A 12,763-nucleotide genomic window follows, 5' to 3' on the forward strand; every position below is an offset into this window, starting at 1 on the left:
TGCATTTCTCTATAATTTAAATCTAGATCCTGATCGACCTTGCATCTTTTGTGGCCTTCACTATGAAACTATCAACCATTTATGCAATAGCTGTGCCAGTGCATAGTATGTCTGGAATCAAATCAATATCAGAACAAATCAGGCTAATTTTTTTCAAGATGACTTTCACTCTGGCGAGTGGATCATTCCTTTTCGTAATTCTGCAAACATTCTAGCACTCATCGCTGCTGGAGCTTGGTTCATTCGGCTTTGTAGCTGTAATTTTACCTTTAAAAATATTCAACCGAATTTTGTCAAGAGCTTGTTGGATGAGAAAAAGAGCCTTTGCATCTTTCTTCATGCTCTCGTTGATTCTGTTCCCATCTCCTTCTTCAATGAAACCTTTCTCAATGAGGTTCCAGAGATCTTTATACTGAAACATGGTCTTCATCATCAAGCTCCACAGATTATAATTTTCACCATCAAAGAGGGGAACATTAGGATCTCTAGAAGAAGAACTTGCCATCCTCGATACCACCGATAGGATCACTCATGAGAATCCTAGATCAATAACCAGTTCTTCAACCGAGACAACAAGGATTCTCAAAGAAAAACAATGTTATTCTAACACTAATGAAATGAAGAGAAAGTTGTGATAATCATAAGCAAAGTTCACTCACTAGAATACATTCAAAGCAACTGAATATAAAGATACATAATGTGAATGTCAGTCAAGCATCTCACAAGATACATGATAACATAACAAACATTAAACAGTAATGATTCAAAGTGAACCATTCCAAACAGCATACAAATGACACACACATATAATTGATCAAAGTTGCCTCTAATGTTCTTCAGTCTTCTCAACAAATACCAGCATTGAATTCCCCCCACCTTGATCAAACAATCTTTCCTCCAATTCTTTGATCAAACACCAACAATAACAACATCAAACCTTTGGGGAACCGGCCTCAAACCTACTCATATGTGTATGAATCACGAGTTATTCTTGATAGAGATGAAGATACAGAAAAGTTAGTGCTGATGCTGATCTGTGATAAATTTTAATGAGAAAGTGGTTGTGGTTTCCATAGATGGTATGGGTGGTCTGGGTAAGACAACCCTTGCTCAGTTGGTCTACAGAGATGAAGAGGTCCAGAAGCATTTCCAATCGCATATATGGGTATGCGTTCTTGATGATTTTGATATGCCGAAAGCTTTGCTTTGGAAATATCATACATCAGCTTCGGGAAAAAGTATGATGATACGGACATGGAAGTCCTTCAACGTGAGGTTGAGAAAAGAATTGGGGCAGAAGAGATATTTGTTGGTATTAGATGATGTATTGAATGAAGATTTCCGAAAGTGGGATGCTCTTAGAAACATGTTGCTTGATGGAGGAGAAGGAAGCGTAATCCTTGTGACCACACGCAATGAAAAAAATGCTCTCGAGTGATGGGTGCATAGAAACCTTATATTCTCATATGTTTATCAAGAGAAGAGATATTTGCTATAGGGTGTACCGAAGCCACCAAAGCTGGTGGAGATTGGTGAAAAGATTGTTGAGAAATGTCAAGGATTACCGCTTGCTATATTAGTAATGGGAAGTATCATGCATGACAAGAGCGAAGAAGGTGAATGACAGGCCGTGTTGGAAAACAAAATATGGAATTTACAAGATGCAGAAAAATACATTAAGCCAGAGATGTGGCTAAGCTATGTTGATTTGCCTACTCATTTAAAGAAATGTTTTTGCCTTTTGTGCCATATACCCAGAGGATCATGATATTGAGGAAGTGGAATTGATTCAGTTATGGATGGCTCATGGGTTTGTTGCATCTCAAAAAGGAAATGATATGGAAGTTGAAGGGCGAGAGATTTTCAGTAAGGTTGAGAAGCCGACCTCTTTTACCAATAAGTACTTATACTTATTCAAGTGAAAAGGGAAGAGTGTGTACGATGCATGATCTCATCCATGATCTGGCGCACTTTGTTATGGAGAATGAATGCTTCACATCATTGAACAGTAGTGCAGCCCCCGAAATCTCAACAAGGCCACGTCATTTGAATTTATTCATTGATAAAATTTATAATCAGGCTGATTGCTCCACCATCCGTACCGTGCTATATTGTCGCTATGACTAAAGTGTGTTGTCAAGGCTGAAGTTTGTCATAGTGCTCGACTTGAGTCATACACGCATTAAAGAGTTTCCTGGATCAATAGAGCATTTGCATCATCTAAGATACCTCGATCTTTCTTGGACTAATATAAGGAAACTACCGGAATCCATTTGTATGTTGGTTGATCTGCAGACATCGAAACTGTATCAGTCGTAAACTTCCCAAGCTTCCCAAGAGCATAACATACATGAACAGTCTTAGACACCTTATTTTTGATCCTCTAGATTTCAAGGCATTACCTGCTGGTTTGAGTCAATTACAGAACTTGAAAACATTAACACGATATACCGTGGGAGATGATGCAGAGAACAACATAGGACAATTGAATCCCTTTGGTAAACTTGCTTTGGATAACCTCGAGAGGGTGCAGAATGCTGATGATGCTAGAAAAGCTGATATGGGTAACAAACAACTTATTCAGACATTAATATTAAGTTGGATTAAATTTGGTTGGATAAATGATGATGAAAATTGTTTGATGGAAAATGCGGAGGAGGTGTTGGAAGCCTTGAAACCTCCCAGTGGAGTAAAAAAGCTTGTAGTTAGATGTTATCCAGGCAAACAATTTCCAATGTGGATTGAAGAAATGCAACAATTCCAATATCTACATCATATCGAACTATCTGAATGCAGAGAATGTAAGCAACTCCCCCCATTTGAGATATTACCCACTCTTACTTATCTGATTATCAGTAGCATAAATGGCATCAAACGCATTCTTAATAATAGCAGAGGTAATGCGATGCAATCATTCCCTGCATTGAAGGAGTTGTTTTTATATAGAATGAAGAACCTAGAAGAGTGGTGTGTGGGGAGGGTAAAGAAACAAATCTATCCTTGTTTTCGTGCCTCACTCGAATGGAGATTACTACATGCACCAAGTTGACAACCATGCCATCCATTCCAACTCTCCAAGTGTTATATATGGAGCAATCATTCTATGTGACACAAATCTCTCTCGTGTCCAAAGAAAGAAGGTTCTTCAAGCATTTGGAATCTCTTCAGAGTTTGACTATAAATTCTTGTCCTGAAGTCATCACTTAAGAACTTAAATATTGACAATTGCAATCAACTATCGTTGACATTGGTTTTCTAGAACCTTCCTTCTCTAAGACAACTGGAGGTGGGGTAGCTTTAAAAAGTCTGAGTCTTGGCTCGACGAGATACAAAGGTGACCTTGGTCCCCCGTCTCTGAAGAGTCTTGAAGTTTCGCGGTGATGCCACGAGAGAGTGCCCACGTGTCCCACATCACTCCAGTACTTGAGAATTGACAAGTGTCGAGGCATGGAGTCTTTGGGGCCAGAAATGCAACACATTACTTCACTATCCAGATTAAACTTGTCTCGTTATCCTAAGCTAGTTTCTCTTTCTAATGGGATGCAAGCCATCACTTCCTTTAAGTATCTACATATTATAGATTGTCCAACGCTGAAGTCATTCCCAAAAGGCCTGCAACAACTTCTTCCTACTCAGAAAGCACTAATAATCAATGGTTGTCCGGAGCTAGAGGGGTTATGCAAGCTTCTCTAGCATGGCATGTGATGCAGATATAATGTGAGGAGAATGGTCAATATTTTGTGTCCATTATGTAGATCTATTGCAGTAATGCTCTCAAGTCAAGTATGTGAAAAAGGTTATGGGTAAAAGGCTCAGTACAAGCATTGGGTGACAATGCCGAGCATGCACTAGGTGTCCTAGTATGATACTTTAATATTACATTTTTGATATATGTATGTTTAAGTATCCATATTTTTAATGACAAGCTAGCAACCTTTCTCTTATTGTTTTTCCGATTCATCGAATTCGAGTTGCTCTCTCATCTCTTTTCTCTGTGCATATTCAATAGTGGTATCGAGCTTCCACTCGATCCACTGTAGTGTACGTTGTTCTATCTCTTGGTTTTGTTCTAAAGCTGTAGACATGGCTGCAAATGGTATGCCTCCTTTACCGATGTTCGATGGCGAAGATTATGGAGCATGGAGTATCATGATGAGAACAACATGTTTTAGTTCTCAAGATTTGTGGGATTTGATTGATAAGGGAATCCCAGAAGGTGAAGACGAGGCTAGGATGAAGGAGCATAAGAAGAGAGACTCAAAGGCCCTCTACTTGATCTAGCAGTCCATGAACCGCAAGGTGTTCTCTCGCATAGAGGCAGTTGAGACAGCTAAAGGGGCTTGGGATCGTCTGAAACAGCAGTACCAAGGTGACCCCAAGCTTACGGCGGTGAAGTTTCAAGCGTTGCGACAAGGCTTTGAAAACCTCAAGATTAAGAACAATGAGAGTGTCGAAGACTTCATTAGTCGTGTTGAAGAAATGGTGAACGAAATGAAGAGGCTTGGTGACACTATCTCTGAAGCTATATTGGTCGGAAAGGTGCTGAGAAGCATGGGGGCTAAGTTCAATCATGTAGTGATGGCAATAGAAGAATCCAAGGATATCACTAAGCTCACCTTGGATGTTCTTATGGGGTCGCTGAAAGCACATGAAGCTAGACTGATCAGTCAAGCTGATCCAGTTGAGGAGAAATTCTTCATGTAAGGTCTGAGCCTCAGTCTTCATCGAAGGAAGTTGTTCATTCACCATCGATAGGTAGAGGAAGATACTCGTTCAAAGGTTCTGGATGAGGGAGAGGAAGAGGAAGAGCGGAGCAGAAGCAACAATATGGTGGAGAGCAAAGGATGTACAAGAGCAACATCCAATGTCATCACTGTAAACATTTTGGACATATAAAAGCTAACTGTTTTTACAGGGAAAAGCCAGTGGAGAAGGGGGGAACCTCTCTTGTTGCAGAAGAAAAGGAGAAGGAGGTAAGCTATATTTTTCTGGCTCACTGTGCAGGAGAAAACCCGGCAAGCTCCGTGTGGATCATGGACAGTGGGTGTTCGAACCACATGACCGGTGTGAGAAGCTCGTTCACAGAGCTTGATGAGTCATAGAAGCACAAAGTCCGTCTAGGAGACGACAAGGAGATCGCTGTAGAAGGGAAAGGCACGGTGGCTATCATTGCTGGAGAAGGTCGTGTGAAGCTGCTCCACGACGTACAATATGTTCCCGGACTCGCCCACAATCTTTTAAGTGTGGGTCAAGTGCTTTCTAGAGGTTTCTCTGTGGTGTATAAGAAAAATGAGTGCTTAATCATTGAGGAAAACTCAGGTGAACATTTGATGAAAGTGAGACGAACAGACAATAATATGTTTCCGTTGAGGTTTCAGGGCTGTGGCGAGGTCAATGTTGCTATGAAAAAATTGACTGAAACAATGGCATGGCATCAGCGCTATGGCCATATTAAACATCAAAGTTTGCGAACACTAAAGTCACGGGATTTGGTGACAGGACTTCCAACCATTGGGCAGCTAGATTCGTGTGATGCGTGCGTTTTTGGCAAGCATGCACGTGCTCCATTCTCATCACCTGGAACCAGGAAGGCCACCAAATGACTGCATCGTGTCCACTTAGACCTCTGCGGACCAATGCACATCGAGTCACTGGGAGGCAACAGATATTTTTTCCTATTAGTGGATGATTTTTCCAGGATGACTTGGATTCAGTTTCTTCAGTCAAAAGATCAAACCTTTGAAACCTTTCTGAAATTTCAGGCATAGGTGGAGAGGGAGACCGGAAACAAAATTAAAATCATTCGCTCTGACAGAGGAGGTGAATTCTTGTCAAAGGAGTTCAATGAACATTGTGAGAAGCTGGGAATTCAGCGTGAGCTAACTCCTCCATATACTCCGCAGTATAATGGTACAGTGGAAAGAAAGAATAGAGTTGTGGTGGAGAAGATCAGGTGTTTACTGAAATGTAGTGGACTACCAGTTGTGTTCTGGGCTGAGGCTGCAGCAACAACAGTACACTTGATTAATATCTCACCAACAGAGGCTATTCCAAATTCAACTCCTTATGAATAGTGGACTGGTGTCAAGCCAAATGTGACTTATTTGAAGGTGTTCAGATGTTTAGCTTTCACTCAGATTCCTTCACAGAAGAGGGTAAAGCTTGAAGACAAATCAGAGAAGCGAATATTTGTTGGTTACTGTCTACAATCCAAAACCTACAAAGTCTACAATATGGTCACATGTAAAATGGTGTTAAGTCGTGACGTAGTGTTCAGAGAAGAAGAACGTTGGGATTGGAAGTCAATGACGAAGTCTCCCACACACTTATGTTGGGAAAATGTGTTTCCTGATGAATATGAAGATGATCCAAGTGGTGGTGTATTACAGGGTGGCGGTCCATCTATACTTCCAGATTAAGAGAATTCACAACCTGACACACAAGGTCCAATAAATCACATTGCAAGATCAACAAAGGTTCATTAGATGACTCACCTTCACCTAAGATGCGCCAGCTAAGTGATATTTATGATACTTGTTCTTTTGCTTTAAATGTCATTGATCTATTGTCATATGAAGAAGCAATGAAGTGCAAACATTGGCAGGATGCTATGGCTGATGAAATGAATTCTATTCAGCGCAATGGGACATGGCAATTGGTGGATCGGCCTACAGGCAAGAAGATCATTGGGTTGAAGTGGATCTTCAAAACAAAGTTCCAAGCCAATGGAGATGTACTCAAGCACAAGGTAAGAATTATAGCGAAGGGTTACATACAACAATTGGGAGTTGATGTAGAAGAGGTGTATGCACCTGTAGCCCGTATGGAAACTGTGTGTTTTTTGTTCGCACTTGCTGCACAAAGGAGCTGGGAACTGTATCATTTGGATGTAAAATCAGCGTTCCTCAATGGAGAAATTACAGAGGAAGTGTTCGTGGAACAACTAGTTGGTTTCCAGATCCACGGAAAGGAAGACATGGTGTATAAGCTTCATAAGGCCCTGTATGGATTGAAGCAGGCTCCACGAGCCTGGTATAGCAAAATTGATAGTTATTTTCTTTTGCAGGGGTTCAAACAAAGTGAGAATGAACCTACATTGTATAAGAAAATCGAGGAGACTGGAGATATCATATTGGTATGCATCTATGTAGATGATATAGTATGCTTAAGTTCCTCTGTTGATCTGATTACAAAGTTTAAGCATTAAATGAAGAATCAGTTTGAGATGACAGATCTTGGGCTTCTAACCTATTTCCTGGGAATTGAAGTTACACAAGACGACAATGGTGTGTTCATTTCACAAAGGAAGTACACTCAAGATCTATTGAGGAAATACAACATGCTGAATTGTAAACCATCTCCAACACCGATGTGCACAAATGAGAAATTTACAAGAGATGATGGCTCAGGAGATGCTGAGGGAGAAAAGTATAGATGCTTGGTGGGAAAATTAATTTACTTGACTCATACTCGACCTGACATCTCATACTCTGTGGATGTGCTGTCGCAGTTTATGAACATGCCCTCTAGGATTCATGCAGGAGCAGCCAAGCGAATTCTCAGGTACCTTGCAGGCACAATCAATCTTGGAATTCATTACTCAAAGAACTCTGACTGCAAACTGGAGGGATTCTGCGATAGTGTTTTGGGAGGCAATTTGGATGATCGAAGAAGTACCACAGGAGTGGTGTTTAACTTAGGATCTAGTGCAATTATATGGATGTCAAAGAGACAAGATGTGATCGCATTGTCCACAACCAAAGCTGAATAAGTGGTGTTGGCTTCCGCTACGTGTCAATGTTTGTGGCTTAGAAAACTCATGGAGGACTGTGAGTTGAGCACAAGTAATGCAAATGTAATCTGGTGTGATAACAAATCCGCAATTGCTATTGCTCGAAATCCTCAGCATCATGGAAGAACCAAGCATGTGGACATGAAATTTCATTTCATTCGTACACACATCAATGAAGGGACCATTGCAGTAAAACATTACAGTACTGATAAGCAACAGGCAGACTTGATGACCAAAGCTTTAACAACCAAGAAGCATGATACTTTGCTGAATCTCCTAGGTGTTTGCAATCTTCAGTCAAGGGGGGAATTTGTTGTAGTTGACTGAAGACCATTGACTGAAGCATGGTATGTGATGCAGATATAATGTGAGGAGAATGGTCAGTATCATGTGGCCATTATGTAGATCTATTGCAGAATGCTCTCAAGTCAAGTATGTGAAAGAGGTTATGGGTAAAAGGCTCGTACAAGCATTGGGTGACAATGCCGAGCATGCACTAGGTGTCCTAGTATGCTACTTTAATATTACATTTTGATATATGTATGTTTAAGTATCCATATTTTGAATGACAAGCTAGCAACCTTTCTCCTATTGTTTTTCTGATTACTGAGTTCAGTTGCTCTCTCATCTCTTTCTCTGCATATTCAACAGAGGAGACTATTACAACCTTCTATCTACCATGAGATTAGCACCGGTGCCAAACAAGCTTTGAAGTGCAAAATAAGAATCAAAGCCACAAATCGGTGCCAAAAGCCAGAAGAGACAATTCAAGTTCCTCATGAGATTAGCACCGGTGCCAAACAAGCTTTGAAGTGCATCACCACAAATCGGTTCCTTCTATCAGCGATTTTGATTTGTGCTATTGCCTGTTTCATAATTTCCTTTTCAACAAACTTTATAGCCAAGTGTTGATTTCTCATTCTTTTATTTTTTGTTTTTTATTCTCTTTTTTTTTGGGTTTGTTGAAAATATATTTTCTCCTCTTGAGATACAGAAGAGAACAATATTATCTAATTTGGCAACTCATTTCAAACCTAAAATATGAAGATTAATTATGTTCGAAAGATTTCTTGTCAATAGAATCATCTTTTTAATTAGATCCGATTTTTGTAAGCCTCCTCTTTGAAAAAAATAGCTAGAAGCTATGTTGAGTTAGTGCCTTTTTCTTATCACAATCTTAAGATAGATATATATATATATATATATATATATATATTGTTTTTAGTGGACCACTGGTTTTATTATTTCCTTTTCCATGTCTTGCATTCGTAATGGTTTTTTTTTTCTTTTACAAGAATGAGGAAGAGTTTTGGTTTATTCCGCCAACATGAAGACAAAAAGCACAGGGAGTCTTGAAATTAGAATGAAAAGGAAGCATATCATTTCCAAATACCAGTTCAATTAGCAAGTTTAATTCTTGGTGTCCGATTTGTGAATATTTATGTTCTTTATATTACTTCTTGGAGATGAATCAATAGTCCAATGAAAGCACCCAAAATCTCAATGGGAATAGGCAAGTTGTTTCTTAACTAGTAGCTCATAAAAATATAATTTTGTTAAATAATTTTTTTTAATTATTTATAACTATTTGATGCAGGATAGATTCATCTCTGCCACAAATGTACATAAATTATTGTCGTTTCTACGGCCTGATGTGGTTCCCATTCATAGAACTTCTCTCAATCAATCTGATTGTTCAAGCATTCTGATCAATATACTTCTGTAGGTTGAAATAGTGTTCATATTTATAAATCGCGGGACTGGGGCAAGTGTTCAAATCCTTCTCAAAACATCTGCTCTCAATCCACCTGGCATTTCTCAACATAAATGAGGCACAAGATTTGTAAGAGCAAACTCAATTGTGGCAACTACAAACTGCATTTCTCTACAAATCTTTCGGCAAACTTGAAATCACCTCATTGGAAATCTAAACAACTGATCTTAAATCTCTTAGGTATGATCTCTTTGTGCTAGCCCAAGATTTCGACTCCCTCATTATGATCACTCTTTCTTTGATGATTACTATTGTCTTTGATGGTTTTTCGAGGAAGTAATAATGAAGTTGGAGGATGTTGTCTTATATATCACTTCTTTCATTACCGATGCAAGGCCTCACTTCCCTTCAAACTCTGTTAATTGAAGATTGTCCAGGGCTGAAGTCTTTCTCAGAAGGCCTCCAACTGCTTCTTCCTACTCTCAAGAAAATGACAATCTTTGAATGCTATCCCATGTTCAGTAATGGGAGAACGAGTTTTGAAAAGCACGGTCACAAATCTTTTCCTTTTTTAGCAATTTTCATTTGTTCTATTGCATGTTTCATATATTTCTATTTCAACAAGCCTAATACCAAGGTACCACTTTTTACCCATATTCTTTTCTGTTGGTTGAAAATGTATTTTATCGTATCTAATTTGATAAATAAACAATTAAACAATGATCTAATCTATTTTCTCACTTCATTTCAAACATGAAATATAAGCCTTATGTTTAGCAATTTTTTGGCAATAGAATCAACATGTTAATTAGATCAGAATTCTTATCATTGTGCTAAGTGCCCTCTCTTGAACATTTGAATTTAGAGAATGGAGGAACAAATGGCAGAGATATTTTTCCATACTTCATTGGATGTAAAGGAATAGGATACATAAAAAAAATAAAATAAAATGATTATTTTACAATATTTTTTATATTTTCTAATTATTCCAATGATGTATTCAAACATGAAGGCAAACTGCCTTTTTTAATCACAATCATGTACTATTTTCTTTTGAATATGAACCAAAATAGAAACTTGAATAAAATGCACTGGGAGTATATATGCTGACATTAGTGTTGGTAGACCATACTTGCTTTATTGTTCTCTTTCCCATGTCTTGCTTTCTTATTGATTTTCTTTCTTTTATTTTATTTTCTTATTTATTGGGTTCAAGAATGAGTCCCCAACATGAAGGCAAAATCAGAATGAAATTGAAAAGTATCCTTTCCAAGTAATGGTTCAATTAGCAAATTTGGTGCATGGAGTCTTCAATCTGTGAATATGTTCTTTATTTTACTTCCTCAAGATGAATCAATAGAGCAATGAAACCTTGTGAAATCACAATCGGAAAAGGCAAGGTGTTCTTAATCGATAGCTCATGAAAATCTAATATTGTCTGCTTTTCTTCTAATATTAATATGTGAGTTTAATCCATGGAACTTACTGTAAATAAACCTTTGTTTTGAATTTTTTATAACCACTTGATGTAGGAAAGACGCATCTTTGCGATCAATGTACACAAACTGTAGTGTTCTGTGCACATGATGGTTCTCAATGTTAGAACTTCCCTGAAGCATTCCGAGCCTTTTATCACTGAGTAAAATCTTGTGGGTGGAATTGTTTTAGTACTTACAAGTCAAGGGAATTGAGGTAAGTGTTTTAATCCTTTCAAATCCTCTGCACTCAATCCATCCGGCATCTCCTAACCAAAGTGATGATGCACAACATTTGCAAGAGTAAATTCAACTATGGCAACTAGCAACTGCATTACACATTTGGCCCAACACCAAATGAAATAGACTCAAAATCATGCCATCTGAAATCTAAATCTCTGTTCATAAATTTATCCGGTATGAACTCTTTGAGCAAGTCTCAAGATTTTAGATACTTCCATATATATTGCTGTCACATTGATGATCTCTTTTGTTTTTGTGGTAATCTTGTAGCCTTCCAACTCAATGTCCTTGATGCTGTAAAGCACATCTTATTCGGATCCTCCTTGGTCAACATTGAACATTTTCCATCTGCCGTCTTCACCTTATTTTGCAACTTCTTCATTACTATTGGATTCCAAACGAGCACTGCTATGACCCATTCCAAGAATATGCATAAGGTAGTTGTTCCAGCAGCGAACATATTCTACAAAATGTTGGAGAATTACAACATGGATGATCAACTAATTATAGAAGAGCATTGTTTTGGGCAGGGGCCAACCAAAAGTTCATTTTTTTGAGAGGTGTTTCATTAATATCAACTAGCTTGGTGAATGGGCTCCTCTGGTGAACCACCCTCGGCTCTTTCTTGGGCGAACATTGCTAGTGTTGTCTATCATCATCCAGGCTTGCCTTTACCAATCGATGGAGTGACCCTCACTCATTTGAAAGCTTCCATTTCAGACACTGTACATATTGACGTTGATACTCGCTAGTGAGGCCAAAGGCACTTCCAGTTCACGATGTATGGCAAGTTGTTTGGGAAATCACCACATTTTGAGAGTACCAAGAACATCTTACTAGGTTTGTGGAAGGCATATGGAACGATTCACATCTCCGATATGCCTAATGGATATCTCCTAATACGCTGCGCCTCGGAGAGTTCAAGTAGCGAATCCTCTTTGGAGGGCCTTGGACGATAAATGGAATAGTGCTATAATAGGTATCATGGCAGCCGTTCTTTGAACTGTCGTGTACGAAGGTCACTAAGGCGATGGTCTGGTTACAGCTCTACAATTTTCCTGTCGAGCTATGGGACAGAGACTTGTTGGAAAACATTACTGAACCTATTGGAAAACTCTTGAAAATAGATGAATGCACATCATCCTTATCGCGCACTCGGTTTGTGAGGGTATGCCTGGAGATTGATTTGGCTCAGTCTTTGAAGAGAGGCCTTTGGATTGAGGACGGGGAAGCTAGGGTATTCGTGATGATCGTTTACGAATGACTTCCTACATTCTGCTTCAACTGCGGCCTGATCGTGCACGGTGCTAGCAACTGCAATCGTTGGACGGAGAACTTAGATGTTGATCATGTGGACCCCGCCCCAAAGCTTGATTAGATTAATCAAGTTTTTTTTTATTTCCCTTTGTCAGGTTGCTCTCCACTAAGGTGGTCATGAGGAATTCCTGGAGGAATTCATGGTTTCCATCACATCTATGCCTTTGATATTTGAACCTTTTAACTTCATTGTTTTCTTCTCCTCTTGTGCTTCTTCTTCTT

General features: G+C 39.0%; 1 protein-coding gene across 1 annotated transcript; it reads left to right on the forward strand.

The window, feature by feature from the left end:
• The first annotated feature begins 1,081 nt into the window (after positions 1 to 1,081).
• Positions 1,082 to 4,281, forward strand: LOC120265207 (putative disease resistance protein RGA4). The gene is made up of 5 exons (XM_039273092.1): positions 1,082 to 1,393; positions 1,499 to 1,616; positions 1,759 to 1,900; positions 2,314 to 2,897; positions 4,076 to 4,281. Exons 1-5 carry the CDS (start codon positions 1,082 to 1,084, stop codon positions 4,279 to 4,281), a joined length of 1,362 nt encoding a protein of 453 aa, XP_039129026.1.
• Positions 4,282 to 12,763: the final 8,482 nt, after the last annotated feature.

This window comes from Dioscorea cayenensis, chromosome 7 (assembly GCF_009730915.1).
Source record: "Dioscorea cayenensis subsp. rotundata cultivar TDr96_F1 chromosome 7, TDr96_F1_v2_PseudoChromosome.rev07_lg8_w22 25.fasta, whole genome shotgun sequence".
In the NCBI taxonomy this organism is placed as follows: Eukaryota; Viridiplantae; Streptophyta; class Magnoliopsida; order Dioscoreales; family Dioscoreaceae; genus Dioscorea; species Dioscorea cayenensis.

Bases quoted from the DNA above. Each gene is read 5' to 3' on its own strand.
- LOC120265207 (XM_039273092.1), top strand. From the start codon at position 1,082: ATGGGTGGTCTGGGTAAGACAACCCTTGCTCAGTTGGTCTACAGAGAT. The intron at 1,394-1,498 runs GTAATCCTTGTG...TATTTGCTATAG, and splicing joins TTGATGGAGGAGAAGGAAGC to GGTGTACCGAAGCCACCAAA. The intron at 2,898-4,075 runs GTAATGCGATGC...TTTGTTCTAAAG, and splicing joins CATTCTTAATAATAGCAGAG to CTGTAGACATGGCTGCAAAT.